Below are 26700 nucleotides of genomic sequence, written 5' to 3'. Positions count from 1 at the left end.
TTGAAGATAATGTTTTTCACCTGGACAAAGATAAAAATGGATGCTAAGATACCAAAAAAACCCACCAAAAATGGACAGTGCTGGATATCCTCTCTTAGTCCTTCCAGATCTGTCATTCATTTTATCACCCTGTTTTATCACCCTGTTTAATAGAATAAGCCCCATGGACTATGTTGCCTTGGCACTTTTGCCACCAGGTTTCTAGTTGGGTTTAGCCAATGGGAGATTGCATATGGGAAAGAAGGAGGTTGTAGTGCCTATTTTCCTGGTATGTTCCCCACCAGAGTTGGTACAGAAGTTGCTGTGTGCCTTTACCTATGCTAGAGTTTTTGCAGTGTTTTGGTAACTGCCTAGTGGTACTGGTACGTAAGGTTTGTTGCCTTTAACTCTGTCTTTGTAAAAAATCCATATCCATAAAAAATGTTAAATTCCCTCAGTAATCCCTTTTGTCTGTATTCTACTGCAATCTTATCTGATACATAAAAAATAATCCATACATATTTTCTAGCTTTAGTCTTTTAAAAAATATTTCTTTTTTTTAAGGATTTTATTTATTGATTTGACAGAGAGAGACACAGCGAGAGAGGGAACACAAGCAGGGGGAGTGGGAGAGGGAGAAGCAGGCTTCCCGCTGAACAGGGAGCCCGATGCAGGGCTTGATCCCAGTATACTGGGACCATGACCTGAGCTGAAGCAGACGTTTAACTGACTGAGCCACCCAGGTGTCCCTTAAAAAATATTTCAATTTAAAGTTCCTCCTTACAAATGACTGCCTTTTTTTTTTTTTTTTTTTTAAGATTTCATTGTTGAGAGAGAGAAAGGGAGTAGGGGTAGGGGCAGCGGGAGAGAGTCCCAGGCAGACCCCTGAGCTGAGCACGAGCCCAATGTGGGGCTCAATCGCATGACCCCGAGACCAAAACCCAAGCCGAAACCAAGAGTTGGAAGCCCAACCGACTGAGCCACCCAGGTGCCCCCCAAATGACTGCTGTTTTGAAATGAAGTAGTCCTTTTTTTTTTTTTTTAAAGATTTTATTTATTTATTTGACAGAGAGAGACACAGCGAGAGAGGGAACACAAGCAGGGGGAGGGGGAGAGGGAGAAGCAGGCTTCCTGCGGAGCAGAGAGCCCGATGCAGGGCTCGATCCCAGGACCCTGGGATCATGACCTGAGCCGAAGGCAGACGCTTAACGACTGAGCCACCCAGGCGCCCCTAAAATGCAGTAGTCCTAATACTTTATAACAAATTGGAAACTTTATATATTCTTCTCTATATTGGAATAGTTTAAATAACACACAGCGTTGATTGTTTTTGATTGAGCTTTGATATAAATTCTCCAGAAAAAAACATTTAGAGTAGATTTTTGATTCCCATTTCAATTTATTCCAGAATCAGAGATACATATTTTATATAATTTTATATATTTTATATAATTTGACATAATTTATATAATCTTACATAATTTAAAATCAATATTTTATATAATTTAAATTTTATATAATTTATATAATTTATATATTTTAAAGTCAATTTTATATATCTATATAATTTTATATAATGTAAATTTTATATAAAGTCAATATTTTTATTTTAAGACATTTTCAAATTTCTTAGTATAAGATTATACATAGAATTTTCTAATGTTTTAAAAAGGTTTTATGCATTTGTGGTCATTCTTATGAGAGTCGTGGTGTGTTGGATTCTACTTTTCTTGTAGTGAGTTATGGGCACTTAGGTCAGGGGTTTGTATTTTAGATAAGTAGATTGACTGTTAGAAATTATATTAAAAGGTTTGTCTCCTTATTTTATCTTGATCGAAACCCTCATAGAAATGTTTTGAATTTACATCCCAAACTATTTAAGTAACCAATTAATTTTACTTTATGTCACCATTAACCATGTGATGAATCTGTTAAAAACTTAGGCTCTTTAGTCTTAAGAGATTTTGGAAGTAGTTAATCTAATCCTGATTTTGCTCATCTGTAAAACGTGGAAAGTAATGGTACCTCCTTCATAAGTTGTTTCTGGAGATTAGATAATACATGATAGGGAAGGATCTTGCATAAGATGATCGCTCAGTAAATATTACTGTTATGGCTATTAACATAAATGAGGATCGAATATAAGTAAGGCTTGATAAGCAAGAACCCATTGAGTCATACAGGCAGTTAAAACTCCAGGGTTCATTGTCACTGAATGGAGAAAGATGATAGTAAATGAAGAAAGCGAAAGGCAACTCAGAGGAAGTGGAAATTGAACTGGACTTGAACAGTGGGTATGATTACAGTAGGAAAAGGATATGGTGTGGTCATTTTAGGCAAGGAATATAATGTTGAATGATTCTTATGTTTTAAGCTTGATGGCTAGAAAACAGTTGTTATAAACAGATATTGGGAAATCAGGCAGACAGAGAAGATGGTTTTTTGAGAATGATGATGAGTTCTGGTTTAGACATTTAAGGTAGAAATTTGGCATTAGAAATATGTTCTAGAGCATAAAAGAAATTGGAAGTTTAAAATTGACATTTGTAGTCATCTTCTCAGTTTCTACATTTGTGATAGTGGATGTTCATTCCAAAGGAGAGAGGTAGTAAGAAAGAAGGTAAATCTTGGCAATAGGAATCATTAAGTGATCACTGATAAAACTAACTCTGTAAGTTTTAAGTCTATCCATACAAGGGTTAAATTGAAAACATTTTAATTACTCCAAGTTCTTTTGTTTTATTTGACCCCTTTGTCATACTTGAAACCAGTATACTTCAAAAACGTGTTTTATAAGCACATTCTGTGAGATATTACACATTAATGGAGGAAAAAAGTAAATTGAATATATGATATGTTGTGAAAAACTTTATCATATGACGTATAAATGCATGCTTATTACTTTCTAAGAGGAGGGTGTAATAATACAGTATTTCCTTCACTAATCTGACCATAGAAGCCTATGGTTCATGGATATTCTCAGAAGCCCAGGGTTCCATAAAATATACTTGGGGAAATCTTGCTTTATAACTCTCTAGATGATGGTTCAGCTCATTAAGTTGTAGCTCAAAGATTATGGAGAATACACTGGGGGATTAGAACTAGGAATTGGATTATTGGGTTATGTTAGAAAAATCTGACTATGCATAGCATGTGACTTTGAGATTCAGTTTCCTCATTTAAAAAAATGATTAAAGTTGTTGGAAAGGTTAGGTTAGGAAATGTCTGTGAAGGCTTTGACTGTTGAGACGCACCATAAAGTATAACAGTATTTGTTTATATAGTTTATTCCCCTCCTGAACCATCCAACCTGGGTAAATGAGGCTCTATTTCACTTTAGTGAAAGGTTAATGTGTTAGTTTTCAGAAGGTTTTATTCATATTTGTAACTTCAGTGTTTCTCTTTTGTGTATTCATAATTTGCTCATTAACATTTTTGGAATTTCTTATCCATTCTTATTAGTACTCACTCAGTAGCCTCTGGCCTCCTGTGTATTCTGAAGTCATTTTGAAGTGCTTGTAACACTTGATATATATTATACTGCTGGTATTCTCTACAAAGAATATTCTCAGTAGTCCATAGGTCTATGCAATTTGGAGTGTCTCCTTTTTTAAAATTTTTATTTATTTATTTTTTATATATTTTTATTATGTTAATCACCATACATTACGTCATTAGTTTTTGATGTAGTGTTCCATGATTCATTGTTTGCAGAGTGTCTCTTTAAAGTCCAGTCCAAGTTAGGTGTTGGTGATGACTATTGATGTCATGTGTCTCTGGCACCCAGTTACGGAGATTGAAGTATATAGATTTACATACATATTTTTAGATGTTAGGGACATTCTCTTAAATTTTATCTTTGAGTATTTTATTCCAGGATGTTAGAGTTTTTTCCTCAGATACTTAAATTATGTGTATATATGATCTCCTCGGACTACCTTCTGTAGTTAACACTTCCTGTGTTTTTTACCATTTATTTCTCTCACTTTTCTCATTTTTGTACTATATGCCTGTTGCTGTGTTTTTTCAGTCTCATCACCTTTATGCCCCTTTTAATTTTACCTTCACTTCTATGGGGTTTTAATTTTTCCTTTCTTTCCTGAGTTCTGCCAGCTCATGTCTCTTCTCTGCTTTCTTTCTCTCACATTTCTTATGTCATTTCTGCCTTGCTGTCTTCCTTCAGATAAATAATTGCTTTGTTTCATGATGCAGTATGTGTTCATACTTTTCACCTGCACCATGAAAGTACTTTTGTGGTCAGATTAAATCTTAATTTAATAAAAGTATGTTGCTCTTTTTATTTACAGCATTTTTACATAGATGCTGTTAGAGCTCCTTTATAAAATCACTTTCTTGACTCAGGTTCCCCATAGGAGGTGAGTGAGCAGGCTAGCATCCTAGGCAGGTTGACTGCACAGGCAAAGGCTCTCTCATCTTTTCATTTCCCAGAAAGATAGAGTCCTGAATTGTCTTGAGATTCCTTGTACAACCTCTTGCCACCCACCCACCCTCTCTATTTTTATGAATAGTAGCAGCCCAAGAAATCCCTCTGCCACCTGGCTCATCTCCTGTTCCTACATGAGTTGTTGTAGGCAAGGGAAATGTGGACTTGAGAGGGTAGCTCCTCACGTTCAGGAAGAGTATTTTTCTTGCTGCTTTCTCAGATCTTCTGCCACCAGCTGCCCTCTGCCGTGGGCAAGAAGACCCCTGCCCTGAGCCATGTGCAGAGAGGGACCCACATCACAGACACTGAAACTCAAAGATAACTTGTTTTCTCTTTAAAGAAACTTTTTTTAAGGAAAGGTTATAGAAAGATTGGTAACAGGATTAATGAAGAGAAGTTATAGAAGAAGGATGCGGGGATGAGCTGTACTCTCTAGGCCAGAGGATGTGGCTTAGACTTGGGACTGGTCAAGTTTAAACAAAAGCAGGAGCCCTTTCTCCTTCAGGGCATTCGCTAGGAGATGGGAGATGAGGGGCAGGGGTGATTACAGTCATTCCCTGGGAATGGAGAAAGAGAGGCTGTTTTTGTTTCAAGTTAGCCACCTCAAAGTAGCTGGTGTAGGTAATTAGGCGGACCAGGTTCCCTAGAAAACTATGTTTCTTCTCAGGAGATATGGGTACCTCCTGGAAATTGAAAAAGAAAAAAAAGTGTGCCTAGGGGAGTGAAATCTCATCTCAGCCTGCAGCAGCTGATGGGCCCAGAGGAAAACATGGTCTCTTAACTTCCATGTTTTGAAGGTAAATGCCTTGGGAGAAGCAGGCTATGGGCCTCTGAGTGGGGATGAGGGTTGGGCTGAGTTTTCTATTTAATTTATAAATGTCCAGGTGTGTAGATTTTCATTTTCCCTTTTCCCTTTCGTTCCTGCACAGGTTAGTGGGTAGGACTGAACACTGGTTTGTCCATTAAGTGAAGTTGTAATAAGCCTTAGTTTTATTGGCAACACTCCCTCGGTTCATGAACAGCATAGGCGCTCCCTCTTGTGGTATATTGTCAAATCACATGCTTTTAAATTAGTGTTGAAAGTTATTTTGTCAGGAATTTTTATTTCTCACTAGAGGTTGAAATTCCAGGTTCGGGTACTTTCCTCAACTAATAATACTACAGAATTCACATAATAAGTAAACGTAGCTATTTTAAAAATCTGTGTTATAACAGGTGCAATTTAATAAATTATTTAATATTACTTAGGATGAATAGTCTTCAGGTCCCCATGGCATCTCAGAATGAAGTATTTCTTGGTAGGCTGAAAAGTATCCTCTAGTAGTTCTTGTGCTTGTTTTTGTTTTTTTTCAGGAAAGGTTAATTCCCTGAGATTTATAATATGTTTAAATATTTGTCTTTTGATAGTTTGAGTGTAAGATTTGTGAGTCACATTATCTTTCACTGACTACTTTTTTTTAAAAGCCATTTCCTTTGCTTTATGAGATTAATGTTGCTCTAGAGAAGTCTGATGCCAGCTAAGTGTTTTTTATTTCCCTCTACGTAAGTGACTATCTTTTTTCTTGACTGCACAAATAAGTCTTTCTTCATCTTTAAAATCCAGTAACTTTATAAAGGTATAGTCTTGAAAGTCCTGCATCAAATTTTCCTGGGATGCTTTATGCTCTTTTAATTATAGATCAGTTTTCATTTATTTCAGGAAAGTTTCGTAAGTTCTACCTCAGAGTATATACTTTTTCCTATTCTGATTGATTATGCCCATGTTTGATTTTCTTTGTCTGGATCTCATTTCCATAATTTTCTCTCTAATCTTTTAAGTCTTAGTTTTGGTTTATTTAATTTTGTTCATATTTCTCAAGTCACAGATATGTATTCTGTCTCCTTGTAATTTTGAGTCCTGTTTTCTTTTCCCCATTTTTGATGTGACTTTTATTTCTATGGTAGTTTTCATTTTTATTTCATGTCTTTCCTGATTTTTTCAGCCCATTTTTTTCTTCTCTTATTCATCACATTTATGAGCTTATTAAATCCCTGTTTCCAATTTTGATTTTAAGAAACAATTGTTGTCATCACTTTTAAAGCGTGGTAATATGGTAATTTTTTAAATCTACGTCATAGTGACATTTTTCTGGAGACTATTCTGCCATGTGTTTTGCTTTTCCTTTTTGGTTATTATTCAACCTAGAATGAGGCAAATTGTTCTTTGGTTAACTTTTGGTAAGATGTTTGTATTAGTTTTCTATTGCTGCATAATATATTATGCAAACTTAATTCGAAACAGCACAGTTATATTATCTTACTGACTCCATGGGTCAAGAGTCTGGCACAGCTCAGCTTGGGTTCTCTGTTCAGAGTCTCAAAACTCAGGGTGTCAGCTGGCTGCATTCTAATTTGCAGCTCTAGAGGAGAATCCTTTTCCAGGCTTATTAAACTGTTGGAAGTAATGGTTTTTGGGGATTGTTTAACTGAGATCTCCATTTCCTTGATGATCATCATTAGGTGTTGCTGTAAGCTTCTAGAAGCTCCTCATATTCCTTGGCATATGGTCCTCTCCATCTTTAAAGCCAGCAACATTTCATAGAATCCCTCCTTGACTTCAGACTTTTCTGATTTTTTATCCATTTCTTCCAGATTGCCCCATTTGTTGGCATATAATTTTTCATGATATTCTTGATGATTCAATGATAATCTTATCATTGTTTGTATTTCTGTGGTGTTGGTTGTGATCTCTCCTCTCTCATTGGTGATTTTATTTATTTGGGTCCTTTCTCTTTTCTTTTTGGTAAGTCTGGCTAGGGGTTTATCAATTCTGTTAATTCCTTCAAAGAACCAGCTCCTAGTTTCATTGATCTTTTCTACTGTTTTTTTTTTCCTGTATCATTTATTTCTGCTATAATCTTTATTATTTCCCTTCTTCTGCTGGCTTTAGGCTACATTTGCTTTTCCTTTTGCAGCTACTTTAGGTGTAAGGTTACGTTATGTATTTGAGATTTTTCTGACTTCTTGAGGTAGACCTGTATTGCTGTATACTCCCATCTTATGACTGCTTTTGCTGCATCCCAAAGGTTTTGGACCATGATGTTTTCATTTTTATTTGTTTTCATGTATTTTTTTCATTTCTTTTTTAATTTCCTGGCTGACCCATTCATTCTTTAGTAAGATGTTTTTGACCTCCATGTATTTGTGATCTTCCCAACTTTTTTCTCATGGTTGACTTCAAGTTTCATAGAGCTGTGGTCAGAAAATGTACAGGGTATAATCTCAGTCTTGTACTGGTTGAAGCCTATTTGTGATGCAGTATGTGGTCCATTCTGGAGAATGTCCCATGTGCACTCGAAAAGAATGTGTATTCTGCTGCTTTAGGATGAAATGTTTTGAAAATATCTGTTAAGTCCATCTGGTCCAGTGTGTCATTCAAAGCCATTGTTGCCTGGTTGATTTTCTGCTGAGATGATCTGTTCATTGTTCTAAGTGGGGTGTTAAAGTGTCCTACTATTATTGTGTTATTATCAATGACTTTATGTTTGTTATTAATTGTTTTATATATTTGGATGCTCCCAAGTTGGGGCCATAAATATTTATAATTACTAGATCTTGTTGGATAGACCCCTTTATTATGATATGGTGCCCTTCTTCATGTCTTGTTACAGTCTTTGGTTTAAAATCTAGTTTGTCTGATATAAGTGTGGCTACTCTAACTTTCTTTTGATGTCCATTAGCATGATAGATGGTTCTCCGTCTCCTCACTTTCAATCTGCAAGTGTCTTTAGGTCTAAAATTAGTCTCATATAGGATGGGTCTTGTTTTTTTATCCATTCTGATACTCACTGTCTTTGTTTGGAGCATTTAGTCCATTTACATTGAGAGTGATTATTGATAGATTTAAATTTAATGCCATTGTATTACCTAACAGGTCATTGTTTCTGGAGATTTTCTCTGTTCCTTTCTAGTGTTTGTTGCTTTTGGTCTTTCTTTCCAACTCAGAGTCCCCTTTACTGTTTCTTGCAGGGTGGTTTAGTGGTCATGAATTCCTTTAGTTTTTGTTTGTCTGGAAAACTCTCTATCTCTCCTGAATGACAACCTTGCTGGATAAAGTATTCTTGGCTGCCTATTTTTTCCCCATCCCATATGTTGGATATATCATGCCACTTTCTTCTGGTCTGTTAAGTTTCTGTTGATAGGTCTGCTGCTAACCTTATTTGTCTTTCCTTGTAAGTTAGGGATTTCTTTTGCCTTGCTGCTTTTAGGATTTTTTCCTTCTCTCTGTGTTTTGCAAATTTTACTACAATATATCTTGGTATTGGCTGGCTTTTGTTGATTTTGGTGGGAGTTCTCTGTGCCTCCTGGATTTGGAGGTCTGTTTCCTTCCCCAAATTAGTGAAGTTTTCAGCTATCATTTCCTCAAATAAGCTTTCTGCCCCCTTTTCCCTCTCTTCTTCTTCTGGGACTCCTGTGATATGAATGTTATTATGTTTTATGGAGTTGCTGAGTTCCCTGAGTCTATATTTGTGATGCAATATTTTTCTTTCCTTCTTTATTCCAGCTTAATTATTTTCCATAATTTGATCTTCTGTATCACTTATTTGTTTCTCTGCTTCTTCCATCCTTGTGGTCATTACATCCAGTTGGTTTTGCATCTCTGTAATAGCATTTTTTATTTCAGCCTGACTAGTTTGGGGGTCTTTTATCTCTGTGGTAAGGGACTCCCTGGTGTCTTCTTTGCTTTTCTGAAGCCCAGCTCGTGTCCTTATGATTGTTGTTTTAAATCCTGGTTCAGGCATATTACTTACATCTGTTCTGATAGGATCCCTGGCCATGACCTTTTATTGTTATTTCTTTGGGGATGAATTCCTCTGCCTTCGCATTTTGTTTAGGTCTCTGTCTTCTCTGTGTTAGGAAAGCCTGCTATGTTTCCTGCTTCTGAGAGTAATAGCTTTATGAAGAAGAGGTCCTATAACCTCCACAGCCTGGCACTTTAGGCAGTGTTTCTGGGGTATGGTGTGTGCACTCTGCTGTTGTATTTTGGCTGCTCTTTCCCTCAGGTCAGTCTTCTGCAGAGCTTCTCTTTGCCTGCAGTGGGGAGTGTTTGGACCTTATGCAGAGTGTGGAGAGTTTTAACTAGGTGTGCTGTGGTCTGCTTGTTAAAAGGGGCCAGATCCTATTTCCCCTAGAGCTGAAGCTTTGTAGCACTCTATGGTCAGTAGACTTGGTGCCTGTGGGGGGTTCATGCTGGTCTTCTGGGGGAAGGGTGCTGGGTTTGTGCTGCTCTGGGGCATGCTTGCCTTAGTAAAGAATCACCTGCAGAGCATGAGGGTGGGAGGTTGGGGGGGGGGTGGGACTTTGTGTAAGCGGCTGAGGCCTTCACTGTGGGCCCTGTTCTGCTCACTGAAGTTAGTCTGTGCTGGAGAAAAATAGCTCCAGCCCCGTCTCTGGTCTTCAGAGTTTGTGCCTAATGCTGTTTGGGAAGCCCTCGTGAAAGAATGATCACTCTCTCCTCATGTGTCCCAGGCATTCCTCAGATCCCTGCCTTCATCCTCTCTGTGTCCAGACTGTGTACCCTCCTGGCGGTGCAGTACACCTGTGTTTTATCTCAGGCATGTCAGCTGAGTTTCAAAACTCTAAACTTTAGGGACCTGGCTCAGCACAGACTATGCTGGTCTTCTGAAAGAGGGCCTCCCTATGCTGTGGCTGGTGGCGTTTGTCCCAGACTAATTCACAGGAACTTGGAGTTCAGAGTAAAACACAGTGTCCAGGTTAGCTGCTTTCAGCAGGTGTGTCTCTGCCCCTATGCTAAGGGACTGGGCAGCACAATGATGCCCGCTGTCTCGTTTGTCCCCTGAGAGGTAATGCCACCTCTCCCAAATGCACTACAAGTAGGAATAACTGTCTCCCCCAGTGTGTCCCAGGGGATCCTCATATCACGATGTCTGCACCCTCTCCCCCAGGAGCACCACTGTGCCTGCTGGGCTCCACACTGACCATGGCAAGGATTTCTAAAACTCCAGTTTTTGAGTTCCAGTGGTTGTAAAAACTCAGCAATAATCAGCCCCTCTCCTTTTCCCAGGTATTGGTTTTGGGGAAGTGTTTTTCTTGTGCGATCCCCTGCATGCTGTGTGTGCTTGCTCCCTTTCTCTTTCTGTCTCTCCCTTGCTCTCTCTTTCTCCACTCTCCATCATCAGGGCTCCCTCCCCTCTGCAGCACCTGTGATCCTTTTACCCCCAAGTCACGTCTCATCTGCATACCTCCTACCTTCCATGTTGTGGCCTCTTCTCTCCCTTTAGCTGTGCAGTTCATTCTCTCAGTTCTCAGATTGATTTCTTGGGTGTTCAGAATGATTTGATTTTTATCTAGCTGTGTTGGAGGGAGGAGGCAAGCGTGGGGTCCTCCTACTACCATGTGATCTTAACCCCACCTCCCCAGGCTGGATTTTTCACTTAGCAGTATATATTTAAGATTCATTCAAGCCTTTCTGTGACTTGATATGCCATTTCTTTTTACTAATTTTAAGAAAAGCAATAGAAAGAAATTATTCAGAAATAATACAGAGAGTAATATATTGGATAGAGTAGTTTTCATAAATAGCTCTTAGGCCTTGTTTACTTGGGAAAAATGATAGAAGAAGATGTTAATTGTTACCACGCCTTTCATGTAGTACTGTGAAATGGGTCATAGCTGGGATGAGATGTTGATATCTCAAAGCTTAGACAGCTGGAGTAATTGCAAGAGATTTGGTCCAGAGAAAGACTGCAAAGATCAGTAACATAAAACTAAGTATCTAAAAATAAACCCACACCCAAGAAATTGAGTAAAAGATAATCTTTGGTTAATCCAACAGACTACTGCATCCCAGTCTTTCCCCACTAAACTATATTACATATGAATTAAAAATACAGTTGAGAAACACAAAAACCCAAGTTTGAATTGTGTGGGTCCACTTATACACAGGTTTTTTTTTTGATAAATATAGTACAGTACTTACTATAAATGTATTTTCCTTATGATTTTCTTAACATTTTCTTTACTCTAGGTTACTTTATTATAAGAATATACTATATAATACATGAAACATAAAATATGTGCTAATCAACCTTTTATCAATAAGGATTTTCAACAGCAGGCTATTAGTAGTTCAGTTTTGGGGGAGTCAAAAGTTATACATGGATTTCTGACTATGCAGGGACTGGCACCCCAAATCCTGCACTGCTCTAGGGTCAACTGTAAAGTAGGAAAAATTCTGTGATAAAATCATGTTAATTTATATGTAATCTTGGAGAAGGGAAGACTTTCATAAATCAAATATCAAAATCAGAACCCATGAAGTAAATTTGAAAAATTCATAGAAAATATATACAAGTGGCCAATAAACATATAAGAAATGCTTAATTGTACCGATGAGCCTAAAAATTTGAATTAAAAAATATGTGTGTGTATATACACGCACATGTGCGCACATTTTTTTAACCAGAGAGACTGATAGTAATTTAATTTTATTATGCAAAGTGTTATTGCATTGCTGGTGTGATTGCATATTTGTTTAACTTTTTGATAAGGCAGTTTGGCAATATCAAAATATAAATATTTATACACTTTGACCTAGCAGTTCCACTTTTTAGAAACTGTACTACAGATAGGCTTGCATAAATATGCCAAGGAAATTTCAAAAATGCATATCACAACATGTTTGTAATGACCTAAATATATGTACAGTATAATAATAATAAATGTTATGTTATTAGTTATTAAGTGTAAGTTGTGGATTAAGTAAGTTATACGGCATTTATGCTGTGGGATGTTATGGCAGTGCCAACAGAGAAATTTAGATACGATCAAATTCCAACATCAAAGATGTCCAGGACATAAGTGAAATCTGGAAGTTGTTGAGTATAAGAACAGTATGTTTAGTATGACCATACTTGTGTAAAAAAAGTAAGTGGATATAAAATGTGTGAATGTGTGAGAAAATGTCTGAAAAAAAAATAAAAGGAACTGTTAACAGTGGTCATTACCTCCATATGAGTTATATGGAAGAGCATAAAGTGGAGGCAGGCAGGGGGAAGGGAGAGTTTTGTATTTCTCTTGGTCTTCTTCTGTGCTATTTAAAAATTTACTTAAACAAACATCTTGAAACCTCATAGATTACTTCCTATGGGAAAAAACAAACACCAAAACCCCACAGAATACTCACATGGTCAAGATATCTACTAGATTACTACAGAAAGATATTTCTCTATTATAGAAAAATAGGAAAAAAATAAACCAAGAAATACATGTAAGTATGTTTAATTGTGCAATGTATCAAATAATAAGAGACTAGTTTTAGTCTAATCTGCTACCTCCAGAAAAGTGAATATTGAAACCAGAAGTCACAGGTCAAATGTCTGATGTGGCCAGGGAGGTAAGACAAATAATTCAGACTTAGCCCAATTACAAATACAAATGATCTGCCAAAATATTCATTTACCTCTTATAATATGAATATGTACAAAATTATAGGGTATGTTTTAAATTTTAAAATAAAAATAATAAATATTTTATGCATAAAATTTGCATCTGAAAATCTGATGGTCATGGACCAGTTAAAGAGTCTTCAGGATTGGTGCTTTGGGGGTCTTACTCATCTCATCATTCAGGAAGTAATACATCTTGATCTGCTATTAAGGAAATGAAAATAGAATCATCTAAGGCTATTGTTAAAATGCAGTTTCTGGATACTACCAGCTTCAAAGGGAAAGAAAGTGCTGGGCATATATATATATATATATATATTTTTTTTTTTTAAAGATTTTATTTATTTATTTGACAGAGAGATAGAGAGCACAAGTAGGCAGAGTGGCAGGCAGAGGGAGAGGGAGAAGCAGGCTCTCTGCTGAGCAGGGAGCCGGACATGGGGCTCGATCCCAGGACCCTGGGTCATGACCTGAGCCGAAGGCAGCCGCTTAACTGACTGAGCCACCCAGGCGCCCCGGGCATATATTTTTAACAAACATCTTTATTCATTAATATTTTCAGGTGAGTTTAGGAAATATGGATTTACTATATTATCCAGGCTTTGAATGTGATTTTTAAGAAGATTTTAATCAAATCTTAAAAATAACCATTTTTCTTTTGATGATATTCAGAATATTCTATAGGGCTAAAAGTTGCTTAAAAATAAATTTGATAAAATAGTTTGAGCTACAAGAAAGAACTAGACATAACTTTAAGTATTATGGCTTTGTAGTGAATATTAAGAAATTACTGTTTTGACCAAAATATCATATAACCTAAGTATGCTTTTCACATGTGTTCAGGGTGTCGATTGACAATTTCAGTATGCTGGTCATACTGTATTTATGACTTGGAAAGAAAAATAAAGGCTAGTTTTTTTTTTTTTTTCCTTAATCTGAAAACTTCCCTGGCACCACTTGCTTCAATTGTGTTTATATTAACTTACTCCAAATTTGTTAATTTTGATTGTTTAATGTTCCTCAGTTTTGTTCTACATTGTCTAAATTTTAACATGATATTTCTTTAATTTTCTTTAGTAATGTATGTATTTTAAGAACAGTTTAATCAAAGTGAAGTGATTGAAAGAAATAAAGAAGGTTGTTAGGCAAGTATAATTGATAAAAATAGATATTTCAATTATTAGCTAAATTTCTGTAAATTCACAATTTAATTTTTTACCCCCAAAGATACTTGCATAACAACAAGGAATAGAACCAATTGTGCCTCTTCAAGTTCTTCACTTTCTAACTACTTGTATGTCTTCATCTTGGGACAACTATTGCTGGGAACAGGAGGAACTCCTCTCTATACCCTGGGAACAGCCTTTATTGATGATTCTGTTCCCACACACAAATCTTCTCTGTACATTGGTAAGTTTTCTCTGTAATATAAATGTTTCAGTATCATTTCATTTTATTGCTTAATTTATAAGTAAAAATATAATAGATGTTTATTAAAAAGTTAGTTGTAATTTCATGGGTATTTCCATTAGATTCCCAGTAGATGGCAGATACAGCAATATTACTGTTTTTGTTTCATCATTTACTGACACATGTACTTCAGCTGAATGCAGTTAGGAGTTTTGTGGACATCCTGCTCTGTTTTCTGTTCTGGGACTGTCTTAAGTTCTTTCAGTCTGCTATAACAGAATACCATAGACTGGTTGGCTTGTAAACCACGGAAATTTATTTTTCACAGCCCCGGAGGCTGAGAAGTCTAAGATCAGGGTACTCACAGATTCAGTGTCTGGTGAGACCCACTTCCTACCTCATAGACATTCATCTTTTTCCTGTGTCCTCACATGACAGATGGGAAGAGAGGGCTTTCTGGGCCATCTTATAAAAAGTTTGTGAGGATAGATATGAATTCTGTATTCTACAATTTGGGATCCCCTCTTTGTAATGTCACAGATTGAGTTTATTTGAAGCAAAGCTGTACTTATTCTGTGGGCAAGTCTACTTCTAACTCACCCTTACTTTTAGAATATAGCCTCCTAGGTGCCTACATAAAATGTAGGGTGGGGGAAGTTTATAAAGTATAACTCACAAGTTAGGGGCCCTGAACTGCAACTTTGGTTTCCCTACTTCCTGGAGAAGAGCAAGGATTGTTAACCTTCCCAGGGTCTTTTGTAGAATCAGCAAATATGCCCAGGAAAAAAAAATCAGTTCTAAGTTTTTAGGTCTTTCTCTTCAGAATCTTGACTCAGTGGTCCTTCAAAAGATCACCTTTCATGACCCTTACTTTGGAAACTTGGTCAAGTACATAAGTCATTTTTACCATTGACACAATAGATTCTGTTCTTTTGTGTATGCAAATGAGAATCTTATCAGTTAATAAAAAATTCAGAAGGTGGTAATATATGAAGATACTAATGTATGCATAATTTTTTGCAAAAATTTAAATGTTACATATGGCAAAATTTTAAATATCTGAGAGAAATAAGGTCAGTTTAATTCTGCTGCAAGTAGAAATGGAAGATTCACTAAGTGCAGGAGTTTAAATTAATGGCTTACTTTTATGAACCAGGCTAATCACCAAATCCAGGCTTTAAAATCAGCTGCTGTAGAGCAAAATACAAATTGCTTTTAGAGTGTGTACAGAGTGGAAAAGCCTTCTCATTTCGCATTATTTTCTTCCATAAGAACTGTAAACAGTAATTATCATCATCCATAAAGGGTAATCGTAGATATATTACCTCTGTTGCCATTTAACATAATGCAATTTTCCCTGAATTTATTGTTGCTGGATTTATTGCAATTATTATTATAGTCTAACAACTTTTACATAGAATTACATATATATTTAAAGCATATTTTATAGTTATATTTATTTTAAAAAATATTCTTAAGTTCCTTGACTTATTAACAAGTGGTACCAAATTGTACTTTTTTATGGAAAATGCATAATTTTGTCGTAATTCTAATCATTTCAAATTTTTACAGTAAAATATTTCTTCACTACTGTAAGACATTCATAGCAAAGTTGTACAGTTAACCATTTTCAATGTCTTTGTTCTTCTAGGAATTGGCTATTCTATGTCAATATTAGGCCCTGCTGTTGGCTATGTATTGGGAGGACAGCTGCTAACCTTGTACATTGATGTGGATTTGGGACAAAGGCAAGGCAATATCTATTCTTCTCTTATTTAAATTTATTTTATTTTAATGATTTTAACATCATAGAACATTTTCAAAGTATTTGAAACAAAACTGAATACACACAGTTTTTCTATAATGTTTTAGCTGCACTGCTTCATGAATTAATGCCATACCACCCCCTAGTATAATGCATTTATTCATAAATAAGGATGCATAAAAGTCACCTGTGAAATTTTTCAACATACATATCTAGGACCCCATGCATTGTTCAGAAAGAAGAATTTAATCAAAATTGGTTGTTCTTTTAGTAGATTTAGCTGGATGTAGATAGCCTGAAAAGCCTCAAGTGTCTATGATTCTCAGACTAAGTTCTGTAGTAGTTCTGATATGGTCAGAGGAATCACAATTGTGTGGTTTTAACTGTGGCCATAGAGGATAATAATAGGTAATGTTTATTTATCCCATCCTATTTTATATATATCATAGGTTTTGTGTGTTACTTTATTTTACATACCACTTAATTTAATCCTTTTAATAATCTTATTAGGTAATTGATACACAGAGGTTGGTAAGTGGCTAAGGCATGAATTCAAAGTGATCTTTTTGACTCCCAAATCCTCCTTTTAACCACTAAGTTACCTTCTCTTTTTCCTGAATATAGAGAAGTTAGTAACCTTTGATGAGGCCATATTTTCTCATTTTACCACTAAGAATCAAAACTGCACAATCCTATGTGTGACTCTGAGTAATGAATAAGAAAATGTGATTTTAGATGTGTGATTTGTTCTTTGAGCTGTTAGTTCCAGGTTAATATTTTAGAGACTATATAAAAAATGTACAGAGAAAGTCCTTGAAGCAGACAGCTGAGTTTTTAAGAAAGGTTTTTAAATTCAGTGGAGAATTACATGAGTTGTAGGAATGGTGTGTTTGGGGGAGAAACCTATTGATATAAAACTATGAGAATCATTATAAAATACTGTTACTAAATTACTTTAAGAAGAACTTTACAGTCAGACAGAGAAAGACAAAATACTATATGATTTCATGTGTATGCAGAATCTACAAAAACAGACAAAAAAACAAGCTCGTAGATACAGAGAACAAATTCGTGGTTACCACAGGTGGGGGATGGTGATATGGGTAAAAGGAATACAAAGTTCTTGTTGTAAAATAATTAAGTCATGGGATGTAATATACAACATGGCAAATATAGTTGGTAATATTGGACTGCATATTTGAAAGTTGCTAAGAGAGTAAATCTTATAAGTTCTCAAAACAAGAAAAACAATTCTGTACTATATGGTGACAGATGTTAAGTAGACTTAATGTGGTGATCGTTTTGTAATATATTGAAATATTGCATCATTATATTGTATACCTGAAACTAATATAATATTGTATGTCAATTATACCTCAATAAATAGGTAAGTAAATAAAATAAATGAATTTTACATTTAAATGAATGCCTTAATCGAAGCACAGTGTATGGGCTTTTAACATCGATCAGTGATTTGCTGTAAGATGTACTCACCATAGTAGAGAAGAAAAACTTAGCCAAAGTTAGGTAAACAATGTTCAGAAATTCTATGTATGCTTTCAGATATTCAGCATACCTGTATTTACTATTAAATATTTTGCACTTCTCTGTTATATTGCCATATGAAATACTTTGTAAACCATTGTTCTTACAGCTCTCATTTATCCCTGCTCCCTGTTATCTGATTCATCACAATGGCTCAACTTAACTTAAAATGTTGGGTACTATAATACTTTCCCCTATATATGCACTTGAATTACAAAGTCTGTACTTATCATAACTGCATTTTAATGAACAAGGTAGAGTTGACTTTTACATTTTGTTTTTCTGTCCTATAGCATAGCTATCACTGAAGATGATCCACGATGGCTGGGGGCGTGGTGGATTGGATTTCTTCTGTGTTGGCTCTTTGCTTGGTCTTTGATAATACCTTTCTTATGCTTTCCAAAACATTTACCAGGTAAACATATTTTCTTCAAAACCAGGGAATTTTATTCCAATTCTGGGCCAAGGGTTGCTTATAATTTCTAAGAATCCTAGAAAATTCATTGTTTTATAGAATTTCAGTTGTCTTCCTATATTAACTTTTGAGTATTTGTCTTTAGGAAATTTTGTGTAGCTATCTTAATACTCATGGTTTTCCTTTATTTCCAATTAATAAAAGCAATAAACTTGTCTACATTCACTTTTTTAGTATAGATATACTTAATAATATAATAAATTAATAATTTATTAATAACTTAATATATTATTATATATACTATATAATACTATAATATATAACATGTTAATAATATTTTATTTTATATGTATATATACACACTTAATAATAAATTTGTTTCCTGTGTATTATGTGTTATCTGGAATCTTGCTTTATGTATATGCAAGATATAGGATCTTTCAAACTATTAGTTTGCGTTCAATTCAAACCATTAGTTTGCATTCAGTTCCTCACTAACCAACAATCAATCTGCCTTAAATCATTGATGTTATTTGTTGATGAGAGTACAAGTACTTTATTTTCAATTGTCACCAGAGTAATACTGCAGTATACTCATTTTCTTTTTTTTATTATTATGTTAATCACCATACATTACATCATTAGTTTTTGATGTAGTGTTCCATGATTCATTGTTTGCATATAACACCCAGTGCTCCATGCAGAACGTGCCCTCTTTAATACCCATCACCAGGCTAACCCATCCCCCCACCCCCCTCCCCTCTAGAACCCTCAGTTTCTTTCTCAGAGTCCATAGTCTCTTATGGTTCGTCTCCCCCTCCGATTTCCCCCCCTTCATTCTTCCCTTCCTACTATCTTCTTTTTTTTTTTTTTAACATATAATGTATTATATGTTTCAGAGATACAGGTCTGTGATTCAACAGTCTAACACAATTCACAGCACTCATTTTCACCATATTTCAATATTAGTTTGCCTAAAAAAGAAAAGATTAAGAGAAAAGAATATCCATTCCTTTCTCTGTAAAAATTTGCTTCTATATAACCATGTAGTTCAAATACATTATCTGTTGAAGTATTTTCTGTAGGCAGAAATTAGTTAAATAGTTGTTCCTGTTGTTATGTATAACAGGATAGATGATTAACTTTTCGGAATGGGCAGAAGAAAAGTTGACAGAGTAGAAATAGGTGGACTCATTGATTTCTTTCTACCCTGGGCCATCCAACTTATAATTCCATACATTGACTGTTTTCTCAGATTTATTGACAGTGCCATTATTAAAAATCAAAGGGTCATGGTAATACATGGTAAATATTTCATTTGCAAAGCATGTTAGAATAAAAGAATGTAAAGGAAAAGAGCCTCAAACATACTTCGTTTAATATGTAATGGATGATGGATGAAAAAGAGATCCATTTTAAAGGAAGAAAAGAATTTAAGAGATATTTGTAAATGGAATAAATATGTCATTGGAACAAAATTGTCTCATTTTAATTTCTAGACTGATTGGAACTTCTTTAGCTATTAGGAATAATACTAGCTCTCAGGACAGACAAATTACATACATAGATAATTTGTGCAATTTGGTTGACAAAGAGAGGAACTGGCTTCTTATGTTACAGAATATATATATTTGTAGAAGTGTGTGTCAGTTAAAAAGCAAGCATTTAAAAAAATGAAGAATGAGGGCACCTGGGTGGCTCAGTTGGTTAAGCGACTGCCTTTGGCTCAGGTCATGATCCTGGAGTCCCAGGATCGAGTCCCGCATCTGGCTCCCTGCTCAGCAGGGAGTCTGCTTCTTCCTCTGACCCTCTTCCCTCTTGTGATCTCTATCTCTCATTCTCTCTCTCTCAAATAAATAAATAAAATCTTTAAAAAAAAATGAAGAATGAAGTGATAGAGCAAGTACATTTACTATTTTTTTAGGCACAGCAAAAATCCATAGTGAAAGAACTTGCCAGACTCATCAGGAAAAGCATAGCTCCTTAAAACACACAGAGGAGAATTTTGGAACAAGTTTGAAAGATTTTCCAGCTGCTCTAAAGGTAAAATAACACTGTACACACACCCACCCACACCCACACACACACACACCCTGCTCCACATATAGATAGGTAGATATATGTATATATTACGTATATACATGAATAAATATATACATATATACACACAAATATTTTCATGATACATTTTTGTTTGCCTATTTACTATAGTTCTAGCTCTTATAAATAAATAACTTCAGATTTAATTTTATTATGCTTTGAGTAAATGAGAACTATTCCGGGGTCGAACGGTTAAAAGAACATGAATTAACTTATTGATATCTAATATCATTATTCAGTGGTTCCTCATTAGTGCTATAGCCAATCATTGTTCCTTGCCATTTCCCTCATGTAATGGATCGATCAGTTATCACTGAATTGTAAATATATATTTGAGAATGTCAAACCAATATTTTTCTGTTGTGAAAGAAGTGGCAGTTAGTGGTTACTTGGTTTGAATTTGAGGTTGAAGAAACAAATGTTCTAGTCTGTTCTGTTGTACTCCTCAGAAAAACATTCTTTCCATTTAGATCATAAAAGTTTTATACGTACAGGAGTTTATAATTTTACCTTTTCAAGATTTGAAATTATTTACTTTTTAATTATTTTTATTTTCCCCCTTAAATGAAAACTTAAAATGTTCTTACTCCATTTATCACACCTTTCAACTCTCTGTTCTCTCCCATGCAGGCAAATTCTTGTGTTTTGCTGAGATTGTTCCAACTACTGTTTTCTTTTATAATAACTTTATTTATTTTATAAATTCTTGTGTATATTGCCATCAAGGGTTATTACTCCCTGCTGCTTTTTTTATTCCTACGGTTTCATGCTTCGAAGTCTCAATTCTCAGTCGGATCTCTCTGGGTACGGTATTTTATTGCTAGTTTTCCTCAGGCAGGATACCATCTAAGTATCCTTGAATACGAAATGATATTTTGACTAGATGGACACTTCCGGGTCATATTCTTTTAGTCCCAGAAGTCTGTGGGTGTTATATTGCTCTTTTCTACTTAAATGTGTTGTAGTTGAGAAGTTTCATGTTAGTGTGATTCTTTTTTATCTCCATTTACAAATTCATACATTTTTTCATTTATCTTTAATTTCAGGCAGTTTGATAGGTTATACCTCACTATATGTGTTTTTTCATTAATCCTTGACAGAAATCCATTATTTTTTTTAATCTGAAGACTTAAGTATTTTCTGCTATTATTATTTTTAAAAAATAGTGAATGTTTTCATTCAGGTACTTTTTCTCCTTTTGTCACTATTGTTATTCTTATGTTAGATCATCTGGATCTGACTTCTAACTATCTTGCCCCTTCATCACTCCTGTGTGTGGGTGTGTACATGCATGTGTGTATTTTGTTTGATTGAAATTTTTTTGCCTTTAATATTCCAGAACTATAATTTGGTTTTACTTTATGGTTAGATAAACTGGCTTTATTAATCTCTATAGTCTCCCTGGTAGATGAAAAAGATTGAGAAGTCCAGCAATCCATATTTAAAATTATAACTACCTAAGGTTCTTAACTATTGAGTCCTTTACTTATGGAACAATATAAATTTGATAACTTACAGACCATTCTCATCTGTGCTTGTAGTTGAGTTCTTCATTTACTAGACATGGAAATTCAAAACACAGTAAAATAAATCAGACAAGGGGTAGATTTAATGTTTGGAGATTTATAGTAGACTGCGGAAGGGAATCTTTCCAAGCTGGCTTTTAAAATCCTTTACCCAGTCCCTGCATATGATAAGGCACAATCACCCTCCTGATGAATCACCTGTCAGTTCTCTAGATGTTGCACGTATAAATTGTTCAACATAGTATATATAAAGCTATTAATATTCCATAGTTATGCTTTTGTATTGGAGAAAATGCTGAAATTTTGTAGATAATTATATTGTATTTATTAAAAATTAGTCATTTCATCATGCTGCTATTCAAATGCTACATTTTGCAGTATAATCATAGTTATTCATTTGATGAACTATGTTTTTTCCTTAGAATTTGATGCGGAATACTGTCTTTATGTGTTTAGTTCTTTCAACTGCTTCAGAAGCCTTAATTACTACTGGGTTTGCTACATTTTTACCTAAATTTATAGAAAATCAATTTGGATTGTCTTCCAGCTTTGCAGCCACGCTTGCAGGTAAACCATTTTTCTTTTTGTTTGAGTTTAATCTAATAATTTTACTTTACCACATTAAATGTTTATTAGAATAGTGTATCATTTTGGATAGCCCACTTTTTAAAATTTAAACTATACTGATTTTCATACAAGTTTCTTATTTTCTGACTTTAGTCTGTTGTATGAATGAGAAATACAGAGCCTGTGTAGCTAAAGAGAATATTTGCTGATCTTAATATCCAACACATTAATTTTATTAATCTCTTGACATAACCACTATTTTAGTTATAGGTTTCTAAATTGAGCGATAGTATTCGTTAAAACAATACTGTGCTTGTTTTTGATGTTTTCCAATTGTCATATGAGTAACTGAGTACACTTGTATGTTTTCTCACTCTGTGTCTTCTTTCTCATCAGGGGCTGTTTTAATTCCTGGAGCTGCTCTTGGTCAGATTTTAGGTGGTGTCCTTGTTTCAAAACTCAAAATGACATGTAAAAACTCTATGAAGTTTGCTTTGCTCACATCTTTAGTTGCGTTTGCACTGAGTTTTGTATTTGTTTATGCCAACTGTGAAAATGAGCCACTTGCTGGTGTGTCTGAATTGTATAATGGGTAAATATATTTCAGTGCTTTTTGGTATTAATTCAGGGTAATAAGTGATGTGCATATTTCGAAGTATATGCTTTCTTGAATCAAATAATGAAAGATTGGCTATATTTTATTTTATTTTATTTTTTGTTTTGTTTTGTTATCTTAGTCACCATACAGTACATCATTAATTTTTGATGTAGTGTTCCAGGATTCATTGTTTTCATATAACACACAGTGCTCCATGCAATACGTGCCTTCCTTAATACCCATCACCGGGCTAACCCATCCCAATTGGAAGACTTTTTCCTATAAAAATTATGTAGGTTTGTTTTGTTTTGTTTCTTCACTTAACTAATTTACATCTTATTAAATGTTGGGTATTTATTTGGAGAGCAATTAAGGAGCACCTGTTGTATCCTGGGTACTACATTCACGGATACAGATATGAATATGACAGAGTCTTAGCTCTGAAGGGATTCACATCCTAGGGAGAATTTTACATTTTATATTGCCTTTGATTTAAGTCTTTAAAAATGGAGGTGACTCCTTATGATGAAATTCATGTATTAGGTGGGTTGAAAAGAGTCTAGGAGAGAAATTAAAATGAAGCTAGTCCTAGGTTATACTAATGATTATTGTTTCTACTTTAATTAATTAATTAATTAATTAATTAATTAATTTTGTTTCTACTGTAGGAGTTCATGTTTATTATAGAGAAATAAATGACTTTTTGTTCTGACCAGTAAACATGTTTTTACCTATAAGTGATGTGATCATTTTATTTCTTTGCCGTGTTTGTTTGGTTTTGAAATCCTAAACCATGAGTTAGGGGATCAGGCAGGAGGGCGTTGCACAGTGGTGCATTTATAGCCTGCAATGCTGCTTTGATTGTTTCATTGCATGTGTTTGAGACTGATGAGGGAGCTGGTACTCCATCCAGGTCAAGGCCTCCACAGTTTTGTAGAATATGGCATTCAGAGAACATAAATAGAATGTACTTTGAATGAGTTTGTCGGTAACAATTATGATTTGCAGGTGCTATGCATTTCTGTCATTCTGTTATGTTAATGAGACGCTAAGCATTCTGAAGCAATGTTAAGGTCAGTTCCATTACATTTATTCAACATTTGTTGACCACATCCTCTGGCTGACCTTTAGGACAAAATCTCTACTCTAAAGGAGTTTACAATGTAGCAGGAGAGATTGGGAAACAAAGTGGTAAATGAACAATGCATTAGGTAATGAGAGACATACAAAGGGCTATGAAATTCAAAAGGAGAGCTTTTCAGTTTCCTTTAATAAGATTCAGGAAGGGTATGGGCTTACATATCCTTTAAGGATAAAAAGAGCTTTGAGTAGAGAGAAAGGCAAAGGGAATATGTTAGCCATAAATGCTAGAAAGTAAAGGCTAGGTCTTCAGGAACCGGTTTAAATGGGACTTAGGTCATGTGCCTGTAAATAAAAAAGTATCTGGAAATGTTGAATGTGGGTAGAGGTAAGCTCTGCAGACCTGACTTGCACACCTACAAACTTTAACCAAACATATCCCGAGAAACCACTTGTTTTTTTGTATGTTCCTTTTAGAAGAACAGAAAGTTCTGGATAGTATAACACTAGTTAATCACCTTGAAAAATGAATGACGTAGATATGAATCAGTTTTCTATTTTTTAACCTTAAACATGAGTTACTACCAAATAAGTTGTCTTTAGCCTATGGACAGGAAGGAAGACAAGTGACAAGGTGCCAGTTTGAGGGGTGTGTGTGTTCAGATATAGAGATAGAGAGTTTAATGTCTCAAAGGAGGTAAGACATTGTCACATTGTTTTTTCTCTGTGGCCCCAAATTCTCAATTTATCTCTGCATGTTGCATATTAAAATGTACATAGCATGGGCAGCTTAGTCAGTATAGCCTCATCCAGGAAACATGTATAAGAAAAACTAGTATATGGAAAGAAGACTAGATTAAGAAGCTTAGTGGAAGAAAGAAGAAGTTATGAAAATGTAGTTTCTAGTAGAGTGATGCAAAGAGTCTTTGCCCTTGCCATGTAATCACAGGTGGTTAAAAACAGCTTTTTCGACTATGTACTAATAAGTTAGACTTATTGATAAGTTCATTTAAAACCCTGTTAAACAGTATATATAAAAAACTTAAGATCAACAATACTGATTCTTTCAGGGGATATTATTAGTATTTATAACATTTTATATGAATTCATTCTTAAATGCTAAATATGGACACAGCAATTGAAAAGAGACTGTCATTTCTAGAATCTGTTGGTTATTAAAACTTCCCATGGTTCTTTTATTGCCTTGACAATCTTTAGGCAGTTTGGCTCTGTTTTGGTAATCTGTTGGTGGTGGTGATTTGTGTTTTACTTTATACTTAGAACTTCATAAAATATGAAATACTGTAGTAAGTACACACAGTATTTTTTCTCTATCTGGTCTCTAGCTAGAATTTCTTTGCTTATCTGAAACAGCACCTTAAAGAAACATACCTATTAGGATGTTGTAATAGGTTTAGGGAAATCTTTGCTTATGGTAGAGGAATAATTAGAGGATAGTTTGGACTCAAATAAGAAATTAGCATTTAGGGGCGCCTGGGTGGCTCAGTTGGTTAAGCGACTGCCTTTGGCTCAGGTCATGATCCTGGAGTCCCGGGATCGAGTCCCGCATCGGGCTCCCTGCTCAGCAGGGAGTCTGCTTCTCCCTCTGACCCTCCCCCCTCTCATGTACTCTCTCTCTTTCTCATTCTCACTCTCTCAAAATAAATAATAAAAAAATCTTTAAAAAAAGAAATTAGCATTTAAATTCTACTTGTGATAAATGTGTTACTCATATATATGAAAGTGTGCATTTATACACATATATATATTTTTAAATATTCAAAAATTTTAAAATTTAAAATATCTTGTATATTTTTAAAATACTATGTATATATTAAGACCATTTAATAAAGTTTGCAGGCATTGGCTATTTTCCTAATAACAGGTTTCCCTTTACCTCATGCAGTAAATCCTTATAAAATATATAGGCTTAAGTGGCTTATATAGGTTTGAAAATAAGGAATATATGCCATATTTCTCTGTTTCTACTGAAGTTTGCATCATACTGTCTTTTATTTTCATGTTCTCAGTAGTCACTTATTCATAACGTGAGAATTATACATTGGAAAATTTAAATTTAAAAATGTTTGTGGAATTGAAGGGGTAGTATTTTTCTAGTCGCTGTACTTCTCTATTTATATTGTAACCTAGTTGTAAGTAGACCAAAGTGCTTTCTTTTGTGAGAAAAACAGTGCTTGATAAAGAAATCTAGCAGCAACCTGTGGCAGGTATTCCTGATACCTAGCCTAGGGCCCAGCATTTGCTCAATGTTTATTGGTTGAATGAATGAATAAATAGGGATTGGAGAAGTGTCTTTGCTTAAGGTAATCCTTTATTTTATCCAAGATATTGCATCCTATTAAGCAGCAGCATGGAACAGAACTGAGCCTGGGAACCAGGAATATTTGGCAAAGACAGAAAAATAACTTAATCTCTCTGGGCCCTAGTTTTCCCACTGATAAAATGAGTATGTTGAATACCATTATTTTATTCATCCTTCTAGGTTTAAAATTTTGCCCACGTCCCAGGGAAATTTGTTGATGTCTGCAGACATTTTGGTTGTCATCACTGAGGGTTGCTATAGACATCTAGTTTGTAGAGACCAGGGATGCTGGTAAGCATCCTACAATCCACAAGATCATCAAGCCCCTCCCTGCCACCCCTTGAAAGAATAATCTAGTGCCAAATGAGAAACCTTGTTTTATTTGCTTACTCTGCCTATTTTTCTTATCACTGACATACATTATATAAGTATTGTTTATACCACCTCTCTCTCCCATAAGATATTAAATTCTATGTGAAAAGGCAGACATTTTATTTGTTT

The 26700-nt window shown here is 34.9% G+C and overlaps 1 protein-coding gene across 2 annotated transcripts in view; it reads left to right on the top strand.

Annotated features, from left to right (window-relative positions):
- Positions 1-26700, top strand: part of SLCO4C1 (solute carrier organic anion transporter family member 4C1) — a 65038-nt gene that overhangs the window by 20816 nt on the left and 17522 nt on the right. Inside the window, exons 3-9 of one of the 2 annotated variants that reach the window (XM_027605930.2) lie at positions 14098-14280; positions 15932-16028; positions 17884-18005; positions 19930-20048; positions 22054-22198; positions 22595-22790; positions 26380-26490. In XM_027605930.2, coding sequence (XP_027461731.1) covers positions 14098-14280; positions 15932-16028; positions 17884-18005; positions 19930-20048; positions 22054-22198; positions 22595-22790; positions 26380-26490 — 973 coding nt within the window. The remainder of the gene's footprint in view (positions 1-14097; positions 14281-15931; positions 16029-17883; positions 18006-19929; positions 20049-22053; positions 22199-22594; positions 22791-26379; positions 26491-26700) is intronic. The other variant, XM_027605931.2, reaches the window with a different exon arrangement.

The sequence above is a fragment of the Zalophus californianus genome, chromosome 5 (assembly GCF_009762305.2).
Source record: "Zalophus californianus isolate mZalCal1 chromosome 5, mZalCal1.pri.v2, whole genome shotgun sequence".
NCBI classification, from domain to species: Eukaryota; Metazoa; Chordata; class Mammalia; order Carnivora; family Otariidae; genus Zalophus; species Zalophus californianus.
This window is presented reverse-complemented; position numbering and strand designations above follow the sequence as displayed.